The following is a 27,459-nucleotide window of genomic DNA, read 5'->3' as shown; positions in this document are numbered from 1 at the left end:
ATCTGCACTAGAACCTAGAGAGAAAAAATGAGATGACGTTAATTTTTGGGAAAATAAAGCAGTTCTGTTACAAAATCTATTGCGAATATCAGGGGCTACCTTCTCCTGTTAGGGAGTTGGAAGTCAATGAAAGATAAATCTATTAATTAAATGTATTCTTGTGGAATCAAAACTACATGAATATAAAAGGCTGATCTGTCAAATTTGTGATTAGAAACTGTTGTTTAACCTTTAAAAAAGAGTTATAAAATTGATCACAAATGTCAAAGAAGTTCAGTTCGAAGAGCTACTGAGAATATAAAAGACCACCTTCTCCTTTTAGGGAGTCGGAAGTCACTAAGAGACAATTTTAGTAATTTACTGCATTTGTTTTCACTTAAACTTATTAGTAGTAAAATATTAGTAGTTATTAGTAGTTTTCACCTAACGACAATTCTAAAACTAAGGTGTTCTAGTACATTATAGCACCAGTTCACCTTACAACTTATTATACTTAATCTGTCATTTTCTCAGTTTAAGAAAATTTAAGAAACTAAGAATTGTTAAGAAACTGTTAGTAGCGAAAGACCTGCCACAATGCCGCAAACAAGGCAGGAGAGAATTGGGGTTCTTGTTTTTTCGTTGATGACTCCGAGCTTAAAAAACATTATCCCATCATTGGCCATTGCGTAAAGTAGTCTCGGTACAGGAAACATGCATCCAAACATGCTGCAACAACAATGTAAGTAAAAAGTGATCCTTAAATACTCGTAAAACATTGACGCTATTTTAAGAGACGTTGTTTAAAACATACTTTTTAAGTTTGACACCATCCGGACAGAAAAGAGTTTTCTTTAAAAAATGTTGACTTTTTTCACAATTTATACAACTGTTACAAAAATTTAACAATGACACATGAATGCTACAAATAAATATTATGGAGATGAAAAGCTGTGAGAAAATGATTAAGAGCAGATATAATACAAATAGTTAGACACTAAAAACTAATAAAAAAGGCAATAGTAAGATTAGTAATTTCAATAGGTATACATGCAAAATTAGAGGAAACAAATTAGTAAGCAGCAGGAAAACCTGTGGAAAGAACTTAAAAATAAAGGTTCTGTAAGAAAGATTAAACAATTTGTTCTACAAGTTAAGAAAAAAGAAACAAATGTAGTTAATTATAATTTGGGTTTTAATACATATAGCTGCACCAATTGTTGCATTAATTTACAACTGTTAAAAATAATGTATTAGTATATTACGTTACTAGTCCTGAAAATAGGTGTTTACCAGACGAGTGTGGGCATACAAGTCCGGTAAACACATTTTGGACGAGTGACGTACAATATTTTACGCCATACTACTAAATCGGTACAAATTCCTATATATTACTACCGACTAAAGGACAAGTCATATTAACAACTCTCCCTCATTGCCAAATACAGTATATAGTCAGCTGGTTGGTGTCCGGTAAAACTCATTACACTACAGTAGTATGTAATGAAACCCCATTTGATTAAGCTGGCGGCAAACAGCTGTTTAGTGTAGTGTGGCGTAAAATCAATTATTGTAGTGCTCTACAACTTTGCAGTTTAAAAATGACTTCTTCGAGAAAATCATTTTGTATTTGATATTTTAAAATGGCCAATCTTGTATGCAATTTCATATAAAAGATTACGAGAAACATTTCTCTTCTGAAAAAGGCTTATGAGACAAATAAAAAAATAATAATGTACTTTATAGCTACCATCACCATTAAATAGTATTTCTTAACAAATATTTCAGCAGCAAATGTACCTCTAAACCAGAGCACTATATTTTCCTGAAACCATAATTACTCAATCCATCAAAACTCCCCCACCATAATTCAAGTCCAGAAGTAGTATATATGTTAAGCGGTGTTATCTTAGCAGCCATTCACTGTTAACTTAGCAGCCACTCATTGTTAGTTAACCACCACCTATCAATCCCATGATGCATCAGTCAGGAGAGTTAACCTGCAAACACTCCGGCACTGAGAGTGGCTAGTACAGGAGTGAGAGTCGTCGGGTGTATACTGCAGAGATACTCAAACAGCAGACCGTCGTGGGACATCGCGTACAACACTCTCGGCAACGGGAACATGGCTCCTAGTAGGCTGTTAACATCACACTTAGCTACCATCACAAACTCCACAGTGCAAAAATACTCTGACTACATTAAACATTTATGATAGAGTCCGTCAAATGATTTTAAACTTGCGTTTGGACAGCAATGTTTCTGTACTACAGCAAACTTTGCTATAGTAATACCAGAAACAAAAGAACCCTGGGCCGTTTCGAGCCGCGCAGGTTTGAATGGTACGCCACACCTACCGGCGCGAACCACGTGATCTTTTCATCGTTTCTGCGCAGGTTGTTTAGTTCGTGGTATGTCTATAGTCTGGATATTGGATTTGGCACAGTGTACCAAGGTGCAATTCCCACCAAGTTTTAAATTCAATCAGTAAAACAACTTGAGAATAGTCCAGACTGCAAAAATTGTTTTTGTACTAACAATGTTTGTGTGAATCCCCCATCTTTTTGAGAACCCAAATGGGTAATATTGTTTTTTGTAGGAAAATGTGTAAAAGACTCCCGGCAATGGAAACACGGCTACCAACAGGCTGCCAAAAAGAGACAACCTTCCATCAAAACCTCCATAAAAATTCTCATGCTAAATTCATCAATCCATTCAGAAAATATTTACAACTGACTAGACAGCAATGATGTTTGTGTTCTATATAACATTAAATATGCCTGTGTACTCAATGCTGAGTTAAAATCACAAATTTACCCCTATCATCCATCAGCAACTATATAAAAATTCTCTATCTAAATTAAAAATTTACAACCCTCAGTAAAATCTTTTTAGAACAGTCCAGACAGCTAATGCTTGTGTAGAAAAGTAAATCCCCTCCTATCTTCCACCTATCAATGTTATACAACTTCACAATATGTTCTTGATGAATGTACAATTCATTCACAGAAAAAAATGTTTGATGGAAACAATTGGATGGAAACACAATGAAAATCTACTTAATCGTTTAAAACCTCTTTTGATTTTTGATTTTAGCTCCCACAATCATGGTCACTTTCAAATAGTGCTCAGTCATCTAATATTTTCGATAATCCAAAACTCCCAATGTGCTGGATTAGTTCACTTATTGTAAACCCACAGAGAAGTTAGGTACAGAGGAAACACGCTTTGGGACGACCGTGATTTTTCAGCTCTGGGATGATGTGCCGGAAATATACTTTTGACAAGCAAGGAAGATCCTGACCGGCGAGTACAGGGTCTCCCAACACTGTGAGCGTTGTAGTACATGAGGGCAAAGGGGATGGTGTTGGACATTGCCCTAGACACCAGCGACTAGTGCTAGACACCACTTAGGTACCATTGAATGTTTCCTTTGTACTTATTTCTCTGTGATACACCCAAAAAAATTTCAGTACCATCTGAATGTGAGTTTCCCTTTGTGCAACAGTGTGTTTTCCCATTGCAGTCACAAATTTTGTAAAATATTTTAATAGTTTTGAACTCCCCAAATTAATGAGATACACTGAACCGTTGTTATGACGGAACACATTGGTTTTATGTGTGCAAACATTCTAAAACACTACAATTTCCAGACAACCCTCATGTGCATCATAATAGAATGATAAAGTTATGTTTTACCAAATATAGTGCATATTATTACATGAAGACAATAAGTTAGAATGCCCTTCATAGTTTTTGACCAAATTTAAGCCTATTGGTTGTTTGATATGTTACAATACTTTTTAACAGAACCAAAATCATTAGTTGATTTTACAAGAACTGTTCTACCACTTAATAAATAAACTCATTACAAATTCAAAATTATCGCTCCTCAATAAAATTAACAACACCATAGAGTTCTTAACACTGATAAAGTTAAACAGTCAACATTTAAATTGTTCAGGTCAGTGTATATTATGACAACGAATTTCTTTAATTCCTTCCTAAAGGTCTTGACAGTGCTTAAACTATTTTAATGATAGACTCACCTCGTACACAGTGCAAATATCGCTCCAGTGCTGACAATATATTTGACGATGTTCAATCCAACTTTTCCAAACACAAACGGCAAGGGGGCATCGACATCCTAAATAGACAAAACATAACTCAATCACGCCATCAAAAGTGTTACAAAGTTCTAAAATGAGTTTTGTATACACCTACCACGATTATCGCATTACATTCTTTGGCATCCAATGCGGATATTTGGATATACAATAGAATACACATTACACATCCTTCTCACATCAAAGAAGCTCTATTGTTTACATAGTAAAGATATCATACACAGGTATTCTTTTTCAAAGAGTATTCATATATTATTCTTGAAAAGAAAACAAGATTTTTTGTGGATATGCCAAAAATAGAACTTTTAACTCTAGACAAAAATTTGAGGCGCTAGCCCCTAGGCAGGCAAAAAACTATATAAAGGTTACTTACAGTCTTCGCAATCCTGTTAATTGAGCACTACGGCCGTTTCGGCAATATAGATCAAAATATAGGCAAAATAGATCAGATTAGTGTATGATGACTACGCACCCGACGATGGAGTTATCTCCGAAACGGCCGTAGTGCTCAATTAACAGGATTGCGAAGACTGTAAGTAACCTTTATATTTATTACACGCAATCTGCCACACTGATTAATCTTAAAAAACTATAGTTCAGAGGGGTTAAAATTATTTAGTTAAACTGGATTTTCCTTGGCGCATAGAGCAGAGAGCGCGGAGTCTGCTCTCCTCTTGTATTACATAATTTAATGTCTGTTTTTTAGAAGTAGATCCATGGCCACTGGACAAGCAAAAAATTACTTCACACTCCACTATATACACGTTCCGCACTTAGGAAAAACCCAGCTATAGTTCCAAAATTCCTCAGAATATATACAGGCTTAGCTGTAGGAGTTGTTTCTGTCTGTTTCATAATTTAATTTCAAACCATTTTTGGATTAAAACTTGGCTAAAAACAAACATATTAGGCTACATTTAGGTGGTAGGTTTAAGAACAAAATTATTGTGTATTACCTGAAGGTAGTATGGGTACATGAGAGTGAGCACAGAAGATATTCCAAAGTAGGCGAGGAAGATGATTATTAGAGAAAGAATGATGGACAGAGGAATGTCTCGTTTCGGGTTCTTGGCTTCTTCTCCTGCAAATAATAATTTTGAACAATTATATCTTGTGATATGATGTTGGAAATTCATCAAAGAAATGTACAGACTCTTTTAGTATTCATATTTAACAATAATCCCAATAGAAAGTTTCAACACAACTCAATCGGTTTAATTATATGAGTGAAGTAATTTAATTTTCAGATTCTATGTGAGTTCAAAAATGTCTCGAAGTTTAAAGTTACATTTTACTTTCTCAAAAACACAAATAACCTTTTTTGAATGATGGTTAGATAAAATATTTAAATAAAAAACGCTAAAACAAGTTTTGTCTCTCAAAGTCTTTACGAAGTGCTATTTTCTGCCATAGGACCTCGATGAAAAGAGAGGAACTGCTTTCCAAAAATATCACTAATCCAAAGGTAGGCTGAGAATAAGAAATCCTCCCAGGAGAAAATTTTGAATTAACTGTAAACATGCACTTTGCTCTGGAGGCATAACACAGGGTTATTTAAACCTTCTTCATAGCAAATTTACAGTTTTTGATTTTATAGTATATATTACTCCAAAAAAAGATTACACTGGCCCCCGGTCTTTGCTAAAACCTACCTACTTGATAAACTTTGTTTTGGAATACTTATTTTTTGTTCATACCTGTAGTGGCGACACAGTCAAAGCCCACGAAACCGTAGAAGCACTTGGCAGCACCCGCCATGATACCCGAGATTCCGAAGGGGGCAAAGCCACCCAACCCCACCACCACGGGTTTGCCGTCCTGGTCTGTTGTGGGAGCTTCCGCCGGGTCCACTGTCCAGTTCTTGATGTCAACTGAAACATATTTTTGTTGTTGAAGGCATACATAATGATACTAAATATACACATGAATTGGAAGAAGTGCAATAAAATAAAGGGTGTTTTTTCCTAAAAGCAACCCAAGTTTAAGCAACATGTTACTGTTTAGAGACTAAAGAAGCATATAATTTAACAGCCATGATTCTTTTACCTCATCCCTGATCAGCTGATTTGCATTTTTGAATTATTGCCCACATGGTTTAGTGTTATTGGGAGTTTATTGTTTAACACGTTCGCTACTGCAATAGTACGATTTTTTTCATTCACGTGGACCAGCGACGCACATATGCGTCGGCCGGGTTCCACCCATAGACTGCCGTCGCATATATGCGTCGGCTAGTCACATTAAAATAGACTGCCGCCGCATATTTGCGTCGGGGTTCTAATGTTATTAAAATGCTTATATCTTTGTAACGGTCTATTTGAAGGCACTGAATTCCCTGAAGTAGTCTACAGAGATGTCTGACGCACAACTGTGTCGCTTGGTCAGTGGATATGATGATTGGTGACATAATATGATACTTGGAAAAACTGGTCTTTACTTTTCTGCATCACTGTGTGTATGTATGCAGTATGTATGCTGCATTATCCTATGTAGCTTTTATATTTGTTCAGTTATAAACTGTTCTTGATCAATCTGTTTTTTATTTTACTTACTTTCACCTCAAAACACAAAAAATGAACTGTCGCATATATGCGACGTTTGGTCTATTTCAAGAAAACTATGATAATTTTCACTATTGTCTTTGCTGTAGACCGGGCGTCGCAAATATGCGACATTACAAAAGGTTATTAATAATACAAAAAAAAAAAGAATACATTATTTACAAACACGATTGTAGCGTATTACAATGAAATTGATCACTGTTTTACAGGTTTTCGCCCGCGGTCTGTGTGTACTGTTATCCAAGTGGCAGACGGTCTGTGTGTAAGATTCAAATGTATACCTCGGTGCTCAGTAGCGAACGTGTTAACCTATTTTCTCTAAATACAACTGACGTTTAAGATTTACAATGCAAATATAATGTGAAAAAAATAAACGTTACATTATTATGGATATGCAACCCCCTTTAGCCCTTGTAATAATTTGATTTGATTTGATATAGGGGCTAAAGCCTTCCCCATTGGACCCTATAAATATAAATTTGTTTTTTTACAGCTTTTTTTTGTACACAGTTCTATGCTGAAATTGGCTTGGAAAGACATCAAACAAGTTAAAAATTTTAATTTTAAGGGGGAGGCTGGAAGGGACCCAAGACCTCGCACTGGTATGGTCTGTAGAAAAGTATTCTAAAAGCATAAATTTTGAAAGTGTGTTTTTCTTACTGTTTTGTTTTATTTTTGTTTTTGTTAATATTTTTTCTACAAAAATATGTTTAACCATAAATTAGTATCATACTAGGGTTTCAACATAGATATTTTATTACACAAATAAGTTAATGTACATTAAATTTTAACTTAGGTTTGTAAACAATCATTTTCGTTACAATCAATCATTAGCTTAAAGGATTCATAATTTATCAATTAAATCATAAATCAGAGCTATAATATATTTTTGCAATGAATGTGAATGCTATCAAAATGGTTTTGCTATTGACTAAACAGCTGATTTAATATACTTACTGTAGAAAGCTCCCACGACAATGACTAGAGCCACTGTGAAAAGATTGACTGCAGTGAATACATTGTTGAGAAAGGATGATTCTTTAACACCCCATGCCAGTAGAACTGGAAACCAAAAGATGATATATTAGTACCAGTACATTACGAAAAACCTTAACAATCAAAAATATATTACTACAACGTTATGAATGTAAACTAAAGTTTCGGGAATTTTTTCAACATAGATCTGATATACTGTGCTATGTGATATTAACAAAGTAACCAAACTTTATATGGAAACTTATAAAACTCTGGGTCTGAATTGTCAAAATTGTTCATAATCAAAATTAAACTAATAAATTAAATACCAACTACTATTTCATTTTATTTCAACAGTTGTAACAGAGGAAGTAGGTTAAAAATTCTCACCTCTTGAGCTAGGGGTTGTGGCATTATCATTTAGATAAAATTCATTAGTGTTTTAGTGGGATTTGAACCTAGGAACTCAGGGACCAAAGTGCCACGCTTTACCACTAGACCCATCCCTTGACCACAACAAAATGAGATACAAACTGTCAGATTGTTACTGAAATTATAGAATATTAACTTTTCAAGAAGAAAAATCAAGTAAATTAATAAATCTAACAGGGCCGTATCCAATACATATATGTAGGCTACATGTACTTTAATCTGCAAATTCAAATAAGCAATAAATTGTTAACAATGGGTATTTTATACTTAAGGGGAGATCGAGGTCCTATCTTTAGTAATGTTAACTAAATGTCACTTTTCTCAGGAGTTAGAATAGGTAAGATAGTGAAACTTGGTATACTTTTATATTAACTAATTAACTAGTCACAGACACAAGATTTTTCATTTAAAATTAAAAATAACTATTTTATATGTTTTTATAGACTAAAAAAAATTGTTTCAAAAATAAAATTTATTATTTTTTGTACATGCTTCTACTAAAGATATGATGAATTCCTTATGTCTGTGTTTAGAATAAATCACTAAGACTACATGGTAAAAATTTCACAGCTGTATGTATTACCAGTCCTGAAAAAAATGACATTAAAGTTTAAAAAAGTAAAGTTGCGGAAATCGGCAAGATAAGCCTCCAAGGGTCAACCAAGGGTCTACTAGTTTACCTTTAAAACGTCACTGCATTGTTATGGAAAATATATTTTTTTATACATTTCTAGGTTAGTAATCAAAAATGTAAGTGTACCATTTTTAAGAAGAAATGCTGTGCTATAAAAAGAACATAAAAAGTAAAAACTGAAAAAAATAAAAAAATTTCGACTTTGACTCCCCAAAACCTTTTATGAATAAATACATAGAAAATGAATTCTTGGTTTAAAGCCAGGTGGTTAACCTTTACAAGTTAATCAGAACTTATCTCAAGGACTGTTTTAATACGGTGATACTGTTAAAAGTAGTCTCTTGCACCCAAGGTAACAGTAAAAAGTGTTTAGACCTGTATTTCCTCGTCAGTCTAGACTATTAACCAGTATATAGCATTCAAGATTGAATAGAACCTTTATCTCATCTATTAAAACACATTTTGCGGTTATGGTTATTACAGATCGATTATTGTTCTTTTGCAATTGTGGCAAGTTTTACTGGTACACATTGAGTGTTTTATTGCACAACATCTGTCCATATGATCATTTCATATACTGGTTCTAAATCCAACCTGTTTGATTTTATCCTCTCCATTTAATTTATGGTCGTACCTGATCAAACTAGTTGTTCTTGTTTCAACATGTTTAACAATGATTTACACATACCTATTAAATTTGATTTACCTAACTCTGCTTTAGTTCTTATCTCTGAGTGAGTTTATGTGTCATAAAAGATACATAGCTGACAATAAGTTGTCCCATCAGGTTGACTAAGAAAGGTGGCAAATTCAACAGAAATCAGCAGTTATTAAGAATTCATCAGCACACACTCTCTATGATATACTAAAACTGGCATGTGGATGGAAAAAATATCATGACTCACTGGAGAGTACAAGAACGAAGCCACAAGAGAGGAAGTCAGGGTACGGACTGAGCCAGGAGACGTTGATAGGCATGACTTCTGTGAGAGCTGAACTCATGGCGTGACTCAGCAGTGAGTCTATGTAGTTGCTGAGGCCTCTAGCTACACTGGCTGTACCTGAACAGAACAACAACATGTAGAGTACATAGCCACAAGAGAGCAAGTCAGGGTACGGACTGAGCCAGGAGACGTTGATAGGCATGACTTCTGTGAGAGCTGAACTCATGGCTAGACTCAACAGTGAGTCTATGTAGTTGCTGAGGCCTCTAGCTACACTGGCTGTACCTGAACAGAACAACAACATGTAGAGTACATAGCCACAAGAGAGCAGGTCAGGGTACGGACTGAGCCAGGAGACGTTGATAGGCATGACTTCTGTGAGAGCTGAACTCATGGCGTGACTCAACAGTGAGTCTATGTAGTTGCTGAGGCCTCTAGCTACACTGGCTGTACCTGAACAGAACAACAACATGTAGAGTATGAAGCCACAAGAGAGGAAGTCAGGGTACGGACTGAGCCAGGAGACGTTGATAGGCATGACTTCTGTGAGAGCTGAACTCATGGCATGACTCAACAGTGAGTCTATGTAGTTGCTGAGACCTCTAGCTACACTGGCTGTACCTGAACAGAACAACAACATGTAGAGTATGAAGCCACAAGAGAGGAAGTCAGGGTACGGACTGAGCCAGGAGACGTTGATAGGCATGACTTCTGTGAGAGCTGAACTCATGGCGTGACTCAGCAGTGAGTCTATGTAGTTGCTGAGGCCTCTAGCTACACTGGCTGTACCTGAACAGAACAACAACATGTAGAGTATGAAGCCACAAGAGAGGAAGTCAGGGTACAGACTGAGCCAGGAGACGTTGATAGGCATGACTTCTGTGAGAGCTGAACTCATGGCGTGACTCAGCAGTGAGTCTATGTAGTTGCTGAGGCCTCTAGCTACACTGGCTGTACCTGAACAGAACAACAACATGTAGAGTATGAAGCCACAAGAGAGGAAGTCAGGGTACGGACTGAGCCAGGAGACGTTGATAGGCATGACTTCTGTGAGAGCTGAACTCATGGCGTGACTCAGCAGTGAGTCTATGTAGTTGCTGAGGCCTCTAGCTACACTGGCTGTACCTGAACAGAACAACAACATGTAGAGTATGAAGCCACAAGAGAGGAAGTCAGGGTACGGACTGAGCCAGGAGACGTTGATAGGCATGACTTCTGTGAGAGCTGAACTCATGGCGTGACTCAGCAGTGAGTCTATGTAGTTGCTGAGGCCTCTAGCTACACTGGCTGTACCTGAACAGAACAACAACATGTAGAGTATGAAGCCACAAGAGAGGAAGTCAGGGTACGGACTGAGCCAGGAGACGTTGATAGGCATGACTTCTGTGAGAGCTGAACTCATGGCATGACTCAGCAGTGAGTCTATGTAGTTGCTGAGACCTCTAGCTACACTGGCTGTACCTGAACAGAACAACAATCTGTCAAAGTTTAAGCTCCAACTGTTAAGTAACCAAACCTTACGTACATTTGGCTATTAATACAACAACTTCTGTATCCAATAGTCAATGGTACAACTTATCAACTAGCTGATATCAGTCAGTTCAGAAACAAAGCTCTCATATTATTGATTGAATAGTTTACAGTGTACATCCTTGTTCCTAAGGAGTACTGCTTTGATATTTCTTGTAAAATATATATGCACAAAAGACAAAAGATAGATGCCTTTCAGAAAGAAAGTTTTTTATAGTTTGTTACAAACATATTTTTGTGTTTAAAACTCAATTTTAACAACAACTGACTCTACAGCTGTTGTTGATCTAACAAATGTGTGGAAAAACAAGTGGTTTAAAGCAGTTAATACAAACACTTTAAGAAGCGCAATGCCTTTGTGGAAGTCAGTCTGGAAATATTTGAATTTTCTATGGTTCCCGCGGCGGCCGCTAGGTAAACTATCGCCAGCGTGCGGCCAAGTCAGCTGATTCTGAGCTTAAACTAGTTGCTTAGTGCAGTTTAAACGTTGAACAAGCAGGTATTTTTTGGTGTATTCAGAAGCAATCATGCCATTATAAAATATCTTATCCATCTACGGGTTAGTTTTGCTATTGAGTCTTACCGATGACATACTCTAGGATGAGGTTCCAGCCGATGATGAAGGCCGCTAGTTCTCCTACAGTCACGTAGCTGTAGACGTACGCAGACCCTGCCTTGGGCACTCGCGCAGCAAACTCTGCGTAACAGATACCTGCAACACGATACAACTACCGTCAACTAGAGCGCAGAGAAGCAACTCAATATTGTCTCAACAGTACTAATGTGCTGTGTTTGTAGCTAAATGCTGTGGGTTCAAAACCTTCCCAAGGAAAAAACTGCAACATTTTCCTTAGCAGCCCTCAAATTAGAAAATCTAGGATATAACCTTCTGACCCACCCTTTTAAACCCCACTTCTTGTAATTAAAGTATAGCTCGAGTGAATTAGGATGACTATAAGGAGGGATGAAGGACAGGCTTCCAACATTAAGAGTCACACCACTAGACGCAAGTGGTATTTAATTTAAGTGGTATGATTACAATATCATAGACTATTAGACCAATTAATGGTCTATTGTCTGTGCTGTAATTCAGAAGGAAAATTTGTTGAAATGACTGTACAAAATAACAAAAAGCCACATTTCAGGGCAGAGTTCTTGTGCACATCATATGTCAATTACAATAATTTATGTTCATATTTTTTAAATTGGTTGGTATAAACTAAAGAACATAGAAACTTAAACACACAATTAATTAATTGTATTCAAGAAACTACCTCTGCCACATCAAACCTGCAGACTAAGCAAATTTTCATTGCTCCGATTCGGTTTTCACTAAATCTTTAAATTGTCAGAGTTATTCCCTATATAAATAACATTAGGGTTAACGCGTACTTATAGGTTTGCTTCTACAGCGAAATGTGTTTTTCAGTGAAATAATAATATTTTATATAAAAAAATCTATCAATTTGCCAAATTTGATCAGAATGCATCCATAAACAAGCAAACAAAAACTGTTTACTTATTTTCCATTAAAATAACATAGGAATCTTAAACGTAACATCTTTTTAGAATTTTCTCCATAATTTGTTAAGGTACAGCAATGCTTCAATGTTCTAAATTGTTTTTAACAGAACAAATTGGTATAGGTAAAAATTTCTAGATTAACTAATTTTTATCCCACAAAAACCCTGTTCCCATAGTCTGAAAATGCTGGTTCAAGAATTCGTTCGAATTTCAACCATGCTGTAAAGTGAAAACCGGAGCACTGAAGGCCAGTGTAGCAGTGTGGCCAAAACCTTGGGAAATTCCCTTCCTTTGTGTTACATAAGGAACACTGGCAAACTCTTGCATTCTTTAGATAATAACGAGCATTAGGCATCAATTAACTTACAATTGTGAGCAAAATAAGTTCAAAATATCAGTGGAATCAAATTAAAATAACTATACGAGTTCGTCTCTGTTATATCTGTTGTTGTAGCTTCATATTATTTATGTTTTGACATAAAACAATTAAATTTGTTCGTATGACTTGGATTCTTAGTAATGATCCCTGTAATGAGATCATAGCTGTTTCAGTTCTTTAGTAGGTGTTCTTCAAAAACTCATGGTGGATTTTGAACCAGTTTTGACAGTTATAGATCTAAAAGTTGGTTATTATCTGAAAATGAACTCAACCTGTGATGTCAGAAGTTCAATGTTCAAACACTAGACAAGCCTAAAAATATAATATTTTTTTAATCCTATGTAAAGATTTAAATAATTGTTCATCACATAACCACAATCAATCAATCAATCAATTTGGGCCATGAACTTAGAATTCATTTTAGAAGATTTACTTCTATCTCGTATTTCAAGGTTTGTGCACGCTTAAAATGTCTCTCTTCTAACAACGCATATTTTAACTTAATTGTTTTTACATTTCTCTACTTTCGCTGCCGCAACAATGTATTTCAAAAGAGGTATTATGCTAAAAGCATGATGTCATTCACACTGCCACACATAGTCTCCACCTGTTTTACGTAGCGTTTTAGTCATTATTTGCGTAACATGCCGCTGCACAGTTCTAGCCATGAATATTTATCAACTGTGATAGCTTTAGTCCTAAAAACCTTTGCTCATTAGCCTAGATAAGTTCTCAAGTTTGTATTATTTAGTTACTAATTATCAGGTGAATTTTCTCAACAATTAATAGTTATTGTTAGGCATTGCGTAGTTGGTGTGCTAAATTCAAGGTCTAGAATGTTACTATCTTTTATGGTCCCCGGAACCATGTACAAAAAGAATTAAATATAGACCGTCAGCTGTGCTGCGGTTACCATAGGTTCTGGCACACACCGCTGAGAGCGCCATGTAGATATGGCATACGCGCTACGTAAACTACACGGCACTCCCAGTGGTGTGCGCCAGAACCTATGGTAACCGCAGCACAGCTGACGGTCTATATTTAATTCTTTTTGTTTATGCCGGAACTCAAAATTTATTATTTTTTATAAATGGGTATGTAGGTGGGTCATATGCCCAATACCATACCGCCATAATATAAGAATTTCATTTTACTATATTCTTTCGACTTAAATACTGGCTACAGCTAATCCCAATCTGGGATGGGGTGTCTAACTTACTTCATTATAAAAACAATGATATTAGTAAAGCAATAAACATATTTTTAAATTTAAAATATATGTCTAAAAGCTGTATTCAGATGAATGAAAGTTGTCATTGAGGTTGTATAGATAAGCTGTGGCCTCCTAGTATCAGGTCTCTTAAGCGTGCAAGCTATCAGCAAACGCTATCTAAAACATCATAAATCTACCTAATGCCACACACTAGACATACATTAGTCATACTGGTACACAAGGAAAAATTAAGTATATACTAGAAATTAAAAATAACTCTGCCGCAGCAAACCTGCTGACTAAGAAAACCCCCATTTGTCTGATAAGGTTTTTGGTCTTAAAATATTTTCTTAAACTTGTCACTTTTTTTCCTATTTTAATAACATTAGATAGCATGCATGAGTACCTATAGGTTTCCTGGTACGGAGATGTAAAAGAGTTTTTTAATAAAGTAAAAATTTGAAAAAAACCAATTTTCAAAAATGTTTGACCCTTATAAGACCCCCTGCTCCCATGACCCAATCGTGCTGGTTCACAAACTCTTTCAAGGGTATATTCAGCTGTATGTTCATACAAAATTTCATCAAAATCTAACGGCAAATATATTTGAACAAATAGGGTTTTTGGCCTCTGGAAACATAAAAATGAAAAAGTACAGTAAATAGGGCCCTGGTGTCACCTACGGTAATAGCATAAATGAAGTTTCATCTATGGTAAATAGCGGGAAATTCACTAAGAGAACAAACTGGGAATAGAGAAAAATTTTCTAAATCTTCTGTACTACATCCAAACTTGATTTTGAAAAAATACATCCCTCAAAAGCCTTACAATAATTGGTGGAAATCATTCTTCCTAACTTTTCTAGAAAACACGTTTTATGTTTTAATGAAAAATCTAGGTAGGTATTCCAGAATAATTATCAATGGGAGAAAAACTTATAAGCAAGATGTAAGCTTGAGGTTTAGTTTTGTTGCAAATAGCAATACATGTTATTTTTTCCTTAGTACAGAGTAGAACCTTTACCAAACTCATGTATAAAACCATAGACAAAAAGAATTAAATATAGACCGTCAGCTGTGCTGCGGTTACCATAGGTTCTGGCGCACACCGCTTGGAGCACCACCGTAGTTACGGCGTACGCGCTACGTAAACTGCAGCGGTGTGCGCCGGAACCTATGGTAACCATGGTAACCGCAGCACGGCTGACAGTCTATATTTAATTCTTTTTGTCTATGATAAAACTGATAAAACAAAATCACACAAGCATCGCCAAGTAAATTAAGGAAGCAACTGGGTGAATTTTAACCCACATGTGACATGGGGCTGTTACTGACTAAGGTTACTGACTTGATTCTGACTAATTCTGTTACTGACTAATTCTGTTACTGTCACCTGCTTCTTATTTGTCTATGTTCTTAGCCAGAAATGATGATTAAAAGCTTAGAAATAAAAACAGCTGGGCACAATTAACCATACAAAATAATGAATTTTCTCAGAGTTGAAACATAAACAGTGGTTCTCTGTTGAACAAGTTCTATTTCATGTCTGGCTTCAAGTATGAACACTTTAATCACAATAGTTTGTGGACAACTTAGACACACCATTTCTTATGAGTCTTATATTTTATCTTTTACACCAAGGGCTATCTATAATAAATAACCTATTTTGGTATAGTAAATTTTATGTAAATGCGCTGTAAAATGTGACCTTGTTGAACTAGATAATTTATGTACAAGAGTGTATTTTTATAAGTAAATCTTCTATCAGACAATAGCTCTTATCTTATCAATTATTCAGAGAAGTGCCTACTGCATTTAGTAAGATTTAATACTTAAAAGATTTAATAGTTCTAAAGTTTAATGGTTTTTAGAATCATCTACTTAAGTATATTACCAGGTGTCAATTATCGTTAAATTCATGTCATCGTTCATGTCAATAATTGACACCTTCTTGCATACTTAAGTAGATTATTATCTATATTAAAATATTATAGGTGTCAAGGCTGTCAGTTTAAAATTTTTGAATCAATAATGCTTTTTAACAAAAATTTGATATTGAATAGTGATGAGGTCAATGTATCGGGTCATTAGTGCTTCACTTTTTTTTATTATAAAACTGTTTTAGCGCATGAATATAGTCCATGTTTAGCTATATATCCAGGTTTGGGACCATGACTGACAATCTCGCTTAGTTTATTAACCTCTTTCTTGTACACAAACACTGATCTTGCATTCTGATCTTGACCTTGTCAATTACAATGTTGTAGTAATTGTGTATAGACCTTTCTGATTTCCGATTCGTTCCAAGTCCCTTAAGTTAATCCAGTTGTCATTGGAATTTTGATATCTTATGGTTACAGAGAATGTTTCTGATAAAATTCTTTATCTTTTGACATAAAAAAGGTTCTGAATGTGTGAAAAGGTGTCTGCCGTTTCTACCCAATACAAAAATCTGCACACTTTTAATGATCCCTATGGGAGTCTTGTAATCGAGGTTCTACTGTATTTTATTATAGTACTTTGTTTCCTTACATTTTTTCCATAAGAACAATCGCTCCTCAAGACTTTTCAGTAGGCTAGTAATTTAGAACCCCTTCCAAGTTAGGTTGGGACATTGATGTTCAATTATAGCTTGATGGTAATAATTTTACATGGTCTTCTATAGCCAGTCATACATGCACACATTCTAGGAGTTCTAGGTCCAAATCTCTAGTGATTTCAAATTTCTCAAAATATCTTTCTGTATGCAAATTAAGATCTCAGACTGGTTTAATAAACAGTTTTTTGAGTGTTTGATAAGATAAAGTAGAAAAACAAGTTTTGAAAAGCTGGCTTTGCAGATAACATGTGAACAACTCTCTACCTCTCTACCTATCTACCTCGTGACTCTGACATCATTCTCTACCTTATCTGCCTTTGGTTATATAAATATATGATATTTTTCATCAGGCAGCTAATCGTTCAGAACAATACCCTCAGGGGATAAAATTAGCTTTTAATTATTCATTAGCTTTGGCTTTAGTGCTTTGCAATGTTGTGTACGAACATTGAGTTAGAAAAGACTAGTCTTTTAATGCTGATACAAAAAAACCAGTAGGGAAAACCATAGATAAAAAACATGAAATATAGACCTTCAGCTATGCTGCGTCTACTATAGGTTCTGGCACACACCGCTGGGAGCGCCATGTACTTACGGCGTTTGGGCTACGTAACTACACAGCGCTTCCAGCGGTGTGCGCCAGAACCTATGGTAACCATGGTAACCGCAGCACGGCTGACAGTCTATATTTAATTATTTTTGTCTATGGAAAAACTAATGATTATAGATTTTCCCAAATTTCTCATGATCAATGGCATCATTATAGCTTACTTAACAAGATCTGACTCTCGTCAATTGCCTGCGTTTAAAGTAAAAAGCTTTTAAATGTCTAAGGATAATTAATGTTAGATAAACTGTAGCCTATACTGTTCTTACTAATTCCATACCTAGGAGGCATTCGATGAAATAATTCTGTGGCGAAACTGATGCCACGTCAAAATGTTTTGTTTTCCGTTATGATACTACCAGAGTTCATTATTCTTTTGTTTGTAAAACATTCGTATTATATATTTTGTTTATATCGGTGTATTATTTTGTTGTAGATATGTATAACATAACCTATTATGATAATCACTAACGGTCAGTTCTAGAGGTTAACTGTGAAAAAGGACCATGAGGTACTAAGTTCGCCTCAATAAAGAAGGATTTTCATTTTATTTTAAGTTAGTTATCACTTCATGGATAGTACTCTGACATGACAGTATCTGAGCGGGTTTAAAGCTCATTTAACAATCAAAAGGTCACTGGTTTCACTTGAGAAAAGTTATAAGCTTTTTGATGGGTTAAAACTACTGGACCAAGCCTTCCAAGCTTATCATCCATTCAAGATTGGGTTAAAATCTGCCTTAGTTGTTTCCCCAAGTTATTTAGAACATAAGTGATGCAAATCAATTAAGCACTTCCTATACATAGGCCCTACAAACACTAACACCTAATGATAAATAAGTTTTGTTTTTGTTTTTCAATTCTCTGCATGGTGTGTTGCAGGCTTAGGCTAAGATTTTGATGTATTGACGTTTCCTTGTACATATTATGCTTTCAGGAAATAAATCATTCTCATTCTCTCATTCTCATTCTCAACACACATACATATTACATAGGCACTAATACTCACCGGCGAATGCGGAGGCTATGGCTGCGATGAGGAAGGAGATGGTGACTGCGGGCCCTGCGTCACTTCTAGCCACAGACCCTGCCAGGACATACACCCCCAGCCCCAGAGTGGAGCCTACCCCTAGCATGGTCAGGTCACCCAGTCCCAGGACTCTCTTGAGCTTGGCCCCTCCTCGGTCACCATCCACGTCCTCGGTCTTGCGTCGCGCCAGGATCTTGGCCAGATGCATCGTCTGCGACTGCAAAAAAACCAGAGTCAGTAACTTAATTTCAAATACGTGAGTAGCCTATTATTGAAAGTAAAATATATTTTTTTTAGATTTGTTCCACCTCCACACACCAGGGTTCAGTTGATTCTTTAGTTATTTTGAATTAGAAGCCCAGCAATGATCAAGGACAGCTGGGTCTAGTTTCGAGCACCAAAAAGCCAAGGTACTTTGCCAAAAAGTGTCTGTCTTTTCTCTGGATCGAACTAACTTAGAGACCTTCTCTTTAATACGCAAACACTGTATAGGGCCTACACTCAACTACCTACTCATCTTTTCGTACAGCAACAATCACAGTGTAAACTGCAATAGACTTATATTGTAGATTTTGAAGACCTAGAGTAAATAAATAAAGTTAATACTAGAATGTTTAGATGTATTATATGGACTTAAGTTTCTCTTCTATCCAAAGGTTTGTTTTGCAGTAACTCCCTAATTGATCATAGAGAAAACTTGTTTACATTAATCCTTCTGATGTACTCGTATGTTTGAGGCTGATTTCGAAGTTTAATAATAGCCAAAATAAACAGTAACCTATCCTAGCCAAACTCTAAAATGCACTGTAGTTACTTAGTAGGCCTACCTCAAAATTGTCTTCCACTGATCCATAATGACGATAATTGTACAAGAAGGTTTTTTTAATGGATGGTGCAACTTATTTTTTAATTGATTTAACCCTTACACAATATTAAGATTAACCTTATCAAACGGCAATGCCAAGAGACAGCAACCAACAACAATAACAACAACAAACGTCTATCGTCCACTGCCACCGCCACCAACGATATAAACAACTCAGTTACAGCTCGTGACATCTCGTGACAAGCTGGCACTTGGCCTATCGCTACTAGAACCTATTCCAAAAACATTATGTCCCGTCATGCGGGTTGCATCAACTGTCCTCGCGACCCGGCGCTCTAGTACAATGCAAGGGGAGTCATCCCCGTGAGGCAGCGGAAATGTTTGCAGTCCGGTCTTTTCCCTACGTCCACCCTCCTCCCGCCTACATTGCCCGCGCTAGACCAAGTGCCAGCTTAGGTGTCACAAGCTATACTCAGTAGTTCTTTTTTCTTTTACATGGTTGACTGCCACTGCCACTTGGATAGTTGTAATTTACAATGACAGTTATTCTACTTCCTGTTGTAATTTTTAAACTCACCTTGATTCCCAGTGACTCACCAAGGCTATCAAGGGGAACAAGTTTGTTGATGTAAAGCAAATCAAGATTTAAATAATCTAAATTTTAGTAAATGAGTTACAGTAGAGTAGGCTATTGAGTGGTAAATTAATTGATGATGGCTGGTCAGCTGAGATTTACGACGTTGTGCGACTTTCTTTTTCTTTACATCTTTGAATCGCGGATTCAACCTACATGACTCGGAAAAATGCCACATACCACCATAGACTAGCAACACAAAAATGTTGAAGCTCGTTTTTCGTGTCTAGTTCATGTTTGGTAACACTGATCGCTAGTGTCGACGAAATTTTGTTTCTATTATTTTAGGGTTAATTTAATGATTTAAACAGTAAACAGTAAACAAAACACAGCCTCTACAGTGCACCGGACAGAACTAACAATAAAATTGGCTTCAGCTCTTTCAGCTGATACACAAGGATGAGAAATCTACAAAGGGAGTAGGCCTATATTTTATCTATGATACAGGATACAGTTTAGCCAGTAGCATAGGTTATGATGCAGAAATAATTTTAGGAACTTGTAAAACTCCATTGAATAGTTAAGTGCGTACATCCAAGCATTTACATGCATTAATGCACATAATTCACTCAACTTTACATGTTGGTGTCATATAAATATAATCTAACCTATGATTGGTTTAAACGCAACTCAAACAAGTTAAGTGCGCAAATCTGTACCTGACGTTCTGTGTATTGAACAGATCCATAGAAAGTCCCGAAAAACTCCAAAAACGACGTTTCACTAAATTCTACTTCGTCCATCATCTTCTTAACTTTTCAAAGACACCGAACTTAAAATCAGCACTGGCCACCTTGAAACTTCTATATTGTTTGACGAATAGCACAATCAACTATTTGGCGCAGTTCTTCCATTGCACAAACACTTTAAACAACCCCCTTTATAACTAATGATATCATTGCACAGGGATCGAGAACGCACTCATCTTCTAGTAAAACAAGAACTCAGATTGAAAACATACAAGATGTAAAGCTCATTCTCATTCAATGCGACATAAGTAGGTGGTGTGAAGACAGGTTGAATTGAACATCTGTTAATTGTTGAATCATATGTTTGAACATCTACGTCTACGGCTGCAGTGATAAGGTGCCTGAGGTGATAACAGTAATAAATTGTACGTACTCGGCGAGTTCTTGCAAATTTTAGTGTGCTCATTTTGGGTTTTTGTAAACAGTAGGGTCTTGTCACTCGGTTTTCGAGCAAGCAAAATACTCTTACAATAAATGTTGGGACTTGGGACTTGATGTTTTTTGGGTGTGAAACCATTTTCTAATAGGCTACGACTTACAAAGGTGGAAAAATACAACAAAAAAGTACTATGTTTCAAAATTCGATATCACATTTACTAATTAAAGTATAACAACTGTATCTGTATGCGTCTATAGTTTGGATATGCAGAAAAATATGGCAAAAACATCAGTGCTGTATCATAAATTTCCCTGTTGTTTATGGTAGGTATCTTATCTTCACCACAAATCCACACCATAAATTCTCACCTTCCTATACATCTTAAAAACTACAAGTTCGTCAAAAAACGTGAGTTGCTAAAAGTTTGCTTAAGATTTTCCGTGACATGACTTACCTCTAATCTTATCCAAATTGCCATGCATGCACCATGCACCTTAGTCATGTTGATTTGTATATCGCTTAATATTTCGACAGGAAACTTGTAGATTGTAGCTTTTTGTCTATGCTTTGACTAAGACGGATTAGTCATATGGTATTGAAATTTACCTTTAAAATGGGGGTTTTAAAATTCCAAGCACTGGTTTGCGAACTAATTTAAGTCGATCTGTACATGATCAAAGAAGTCACCCACACCTGTATTTGAGAATACGTCATCCACATTGATATTAGAGTAGTTTTGTTACAAAATATTCATTTAGCTGCTGTACCCAATTTAGCTGCTTCGCAATGAGAAAAGAATCATCATCATCACCCTTTTGGGTCAGAACGCTTACAGAATTCGTCCATTGGCAAATATTTTTGATATGCCACGTGCCGATATTTTTATTTGGGAACTTCCCTTAAACGATGACCAAACATTTTACCTTATCACTTCAATAATGAACAAATATTATAAATAGTAATTGTCGGATTGGAAACCGTGCGCTAGTGACCTCTATCGGCAAAACCACTGCCTTATAAGACAACACCGTTATATCCTCTCCACAGCCTTCTAGTTATCAACACAATAGAACCTAACCTTTGTTCAACAGTTCAATATGTTGATAATTATCGATGCCATCTATATACCCCGTTATTGGTGACTTGGCATTATAAATGGCACACTTTGTAGCGCCTAACGCCAGTTTGACGTATATGCGAGGTTATGATTAATTGGGTGACTAAATTTAGCAATGATGCAACTTGTGTCATGGAATGTCGCAATGGGTAAAGATCATGCTCAAATTAAATTAGGTTATGTTACTACAATTATTTATGTAAACCGGTATGGGAGTAAAATGGCAGAATCATTTTGGTGTCTACAAATAGATGGACACTCCACTTACCCACATTTTCTGTTGAAATGGTTGACATTTACAAAATACATAAACACATTTTTGGGACCATTTTAGGAAACAAACCTAATATTTTATATTGACAGTTACGTTAAAAATCGTGTACAGTAAGTGTTTATTTTATATGATTACGCGCCACCTCCGAAATACAACTTCGTTTAATCTTTTACCGATTTAAATTGTAATTGGTTTTGTTATGAGTTTAATTACATCTCAATACAATGTTTAACTTTACGAAATTGCATTTTAACACGTTAACTTATTTACAGTAGTTATTATGAAGGTCAACCGAACATGAAAGTGCTTGATGCCACAAAACAGTTGTTGAGGGTGAAAGTGAAAGTACGACTAACAACCACAACGTCAATCAGTAATGACTTGGGTACTTCCTTAGCTTCTTGATTGAGTTACGTCATTAAACAGCTGATTCGTAAAATCATCTGATTTCTATGCTGGAAGCGTACAACTTATCCTCTCTCGATCAACTGAAGCCACAACTATAGAAAAGTTCAACAGCTATCATTTCAATTCGACAATTACAATTTCAAGCTATACTGGTACTTTATGTGAGTTTTTTGTATCATCAAGTGCTTTTTCTGTTTTCGAAGGTTGAACTGAATCGACTTAATACAAAATTACTGCAGTGCAACCATCAAGGTAAATTTGTTGTAGCCAACCACTTAGGCCACGGCCACACGGGCGTTTTTTTCACGCAAGAACGCAGCGTGAAAAAAAGCGAGAAATATGAGCAGCATTAAATGTAATGAGGTATGCCACACGCAGCGTTTTTTCACGCAGATGTGGCGCGTCTGCAAAATCACCCGCCGCGGGCCCGCAGAAGAATGGACTGGGGTGCATTTTTGAAGCTTGTTTTCACGCTCTGTCCCTGGCCACACGGGCGGGAGCAACACGCAGCTTTGATCAAGTCGTTCTAGCAAGTTAAAATAAAGATAAATAGATCTAATTTTTTCCAGGATAACGTAAACTATTTTTGGGTCTAGCCAATTACACGGTATGCCTACAAGTTTTATCTCGAACATAGGTCGACCTTACTGTACCACTTAATAACTTGTTACTAAAAGGAAAATAATTTAGTTGGACTAAAAAATGTAAAGAGGCATTTATGTAGTAAAATATTCAAAGATCTGGTGAAAGTAATAAAAATATTTATATTATATTTTTTTGTACTAAATGTAAATAATTAAATGAAAGGTCAACAAAATAAAATAATTTTAGTGTTGTTTTCGTACCAAAATTAATATACCATTCATATTTCTTGTTCACTAGTCAGAAACAAGGTTACTATTTCGGCCATTAGGAAGTTATACAACATAATTACGTGAATTCGTCAATCAACTGCGGGTTCCGAGTGCATTTTCCCGCTCCTGGACTTCAACGGCGTGAGAATAAGCTACATTTTACCGCGTGAAAAAAAAAACGCACGTGTGGCATACAACAGCGGGAATTCAAGCAGCGTGAAAATAAGCTACATTTTGCGTGAAAAAAACGCCCGTGTGGACGTAGCCTAAAAGGTTTAAAATGCAGCATAATGTAAAATTTTCCTTGATTAAACATATGAGTATTTGCAATAGTTTTCCACACAACCGAACTTCAGTCAGCTGTTTAACCATTGTACAAATACCGACAAAAAGAAGACATGCATGACCACAGGATAACTTAATTTCATATACATACAAATTTAATCATCCGTGAGCAAAAATTATTCCCAAGGCGATCATGACCATTCATAATAATTATGAATATACAATATTTGTGTATTCACCTCAGAAAATGTTTAACCTTTAAAATATCACAGAATAAACGCGAAATTTATATATAAAGCCAAAAGTACCCATGAACTTTTGAGAAAACTACAAGTCACACCCCCATAAACCATATACTTAAAATGTTCGTCATGACGGGAAACCTTGCGCAAAACTATCCATTATTTAATAAATTGCCCTTTAAGGTCGTAATTCCTTTCTAAAGGGAACTTTCCATATACCTAATGTTAAAAATACCTCAGCTGTACTTATTTGTTTGTATTACTGTATTCTGTTTTGTTTATTTCAGCTTAACTTAGCCAATCAATAATTTTATTAATGATTATGAAGTCAAACGGGGTAAAGTCCGTGGGTAACAGCTAGTATGTATAAATATTAGTTACAAACATAAATTCAATGTTATCATACCTTGTTACAGCTTTTGGATGCACACGTATTCCGATAGCTCTAGCGTAGCACTGTGTAACATATTGTTAGTTGCTACCGAAGTCAGCTGTTTAACAGCTGTTTAAACATCTGTATACCTGCGCAACTTCTAAGTTATTCACCCAATGACAAATGTGAATTTCAACCGTCAATTTCCCTGTTTAAATTGTTTAAAATGGAAAGTATTTTTTTCAGCAATCAACTTAAAATAATGTTGCTAGTTTGGCTTCTTGATTTTGTATAAACAGAAATAACAAATTATTGCAGATAAGGTAAATAAATGTCATAATGAAAAGTTTATTGAAGTAGTAAGTTGAGAGCTTATTTGAACATTTTCCGCTGTTCTATAACTTTTGCGAAAATGATACTTCATGGATCCGTACACATTTGGGTCTATTAAATATTTAGAATTCCTTGTTTGCAGTTACTTTCGTACATTTACCTGTCCGTACTGCAAACGAAAATAATTCAATGAATCCCTCATTGCATACTATTGATTTATTTTTCTCTTTATTTGCACACCGTGATAGTTATACTAATGTTACAATAATTTTTCCTAACAATTAGGCATGCAATAAGACCCACCCAGATACGAATTCAAATGTAAATTGTATATTTTTGAATCTCAGTTTATTTTGCAGCCAGATGAATTCCAAGGCTATCAAATTAATGCACAAATAGGTTGACACGACGCCTTGAAGTGTCTTGAGTTGTTATCACATCTTTTGATAACATCGAGGACCTCTTGAATTGTACTAGTTTACACCTGCAAGCTCTTATAGAGCTTGGTTTGAAAGTTTTTCATCAATTTTACAACCAGAATACTATATTTCATGTATGGCACGTATCACTTTTTAAAAGTATATAATGTGGATTCCGAGTGAGTTCAGAATGGAGTGGGATGATCTGTGTAGCCTTGTTGCTGAAAAAGATCAGCTGTTTTTGCTAGGTTATTAAAATAGTTTGGTCAGCTGGGCCTTTATTAAACAGCTGTTTCATCAAGGAATCAGGCAACAATGGGCCAAAATTTGCATTTGTACTCATACATTTATAGAGGTAACTAGCAAAGTACCCATCCTTCGTACGGGGTTGGCGTTAAGTATAAAATGCGTACTGCACTCGTGCTTTGGGTTTGCAATGGGAGAGGTCACGTACGTTATAAACAAATTTGGTTTACTATAATTGACTGTATACTATAGTATAGCACATCTACCATAGCCATAATGTTCTACCACTGCACCTAAACAATAGAAAAAAGTAAATTTCTCACTGCTTTTTTTTGCTGCTTGGTTCAAATTAGCTATTGTTATAATTGCAAAAATAAGTAATAGTGCTTCACCCGTTGGTAAACCTCATAACCTTTTAATGCAATTGAATTCATAGAACCAACTTGTGCAGTTGAAACAGCTGGAAAAATGCTTTAATTCCTTTTAAATATGAATACTCATAAGATTGACATGGGAAATTCTAGAGCCACTGGGGCGGATCCCGAGAGGATTTTTGAGATAAGAATATGTCTATATGTTAATCGGGAATGTGAGCTTTCATCATACCAAATTTCAACTCAATCTGACCAGTATGCGTGATTGAACTTCAAACAAACAAACACACAAACTTTCACATTTATAATATTAGTATGATATGATATAGTAAGATGAAGAATAAAGATTTAGTTTAGCATTGCATTAAGTGAAAAAAACATAAATTTTATATACAAAATTACTCTTTATAAAGATCAAATCAAATACACCAAAATTTGTTGCAAGCCTAACATAATTCACCATCAGTACCAGAGTACCACGTATATTCATTACATTACATTACATTATCAGTTGTTTACATCAGTACCACAAATATTCTTTTACGTGAGTAATCTAGTTAAATATTGATTCAGTATCCATTCTCAGTAGCCTATTTAATCGTTTCATAACTACTTTCGTCACAACCAATGGCAAAAGCAACCAAATTTTTTGTTTAGAATAAACTTGTTGAGAAATGTAAACAAAATGGTAACTAATACAGCTGGTATAAGTTTGAATCCCGTCAAGATTTTACTATCTGTATACCTGAATTTTAAGTTTCATTTAATGAAATGTTGACACTTTGCACGACCATGGTTTAGGAATTGGTTTGGAATCCACGGATGACGTCATTATTTCCCAGTTAGCATTATAAAATCTCGAATCCAAACTTGATGTCACATGTCATTACGTAGTCATTAAGCAGTTACAAGTCAATTACACAAGAGTTACCAATAACTACGCGACCGTTTCCAACAACTAATTACATGGGAACTATTTAATTGCGCACGTTGTTTTGATTGTTGCGTAACCTTTAGGAACACTTCTGTTACATGACGTTGCAAAACAGAAGACAAGACTACAACCATGCATTATTGTAAGAAGTTTCATTCAACAAAGGTCGGCCTAAAGATGTATATTCTAAAGTAAGATATGTTTTGTTTGTAAATTATGTTTAATGGATTGAACTAAATAATGGGATAGGTATTTTTCCATGGCAAAACCCATAGTCTAAGATTTATAGTAAATTGTAAAACTTAAATATTCAAGTAAAACGCGTATAGTAGGCTATTTATTAATTTGAAGTTGGTACTTTTAAAATGATAAACTGATAAAATTATAAAATGAAATGGTGTTGTAAAAATATGTAGCGTTTCTTCTAGTCAACTTCATGTTAATGGGTTCAAAAGTGGGATTTTTAACCTATTTGCTAAC

At 35.6% G+C, this 27,459-nt stretch overlaps 1 protein-coding gene across 1 annotated transcript in view; it reads right to left on the bottom strand.

The window, feature by feature from the left end:
* Nucleotides 1-27,459, bottom strand: part of LOC129001938 (high affinity cationic amino acid transporter 1) — a 62,857-nt gene that overhangs the window by 8,935 nt on the left and 26,463 nt on the right. The window contains exons 3-10 of the mRNA XM_054429380.1: nt 18,512-18,749; nt 11,766-11,894; nt 9,614-9,769; nt 7,625-7,729; nt 5,804-5,977; nt 5,063-5,187; nt 4,029-4,126; nt 1,980-2,119 (exon numbers count right to left, since the gene is read on the bottom strand). Of these exons, the coding sequence (XP_054285355.1) occupies nt 1,980-2,119; nt 4,029-4,126; nt 5,063-5,187; nt 5,804-5,977; nt 7,625-7,729; nt 9,614-9,769; nt 11,766-11,894; nt 18,512-18,749 (1,165 nt within the window). The remainder of the gene's footprint in view (nt 1-1,979; nt 2,120-4,028; nt 4,127-5,062; nt 5,188-5,803; nt 5,978-7,624; nt 7,730-9,613; nt 9,770-11,765; nt 11,895-18,511; nt 18,750-27,459) is intronic.

Source organism: Macrosteles quadrilineatus, unplaced genomic scaffold, assembly GCF_028750875.1.
Source record: "Macrosteles quadrilineatus isolate MER2022 unplaced genomic scaffold, UCM_ALF_1.0 Scaffold_9__3_contigs__length_116548681, whole genome shotgun sequence".
NCBI classification, from domain to species: Eukaryota; Metazoa; Arthropoda; class Insecta; order Hemiptera; family Cicadellidae; genus Macrosteles; species Macrosteles quadrilineatus.
This window is presented reverse-complemented; position numbering and strand designations above follow the sequence as displayed.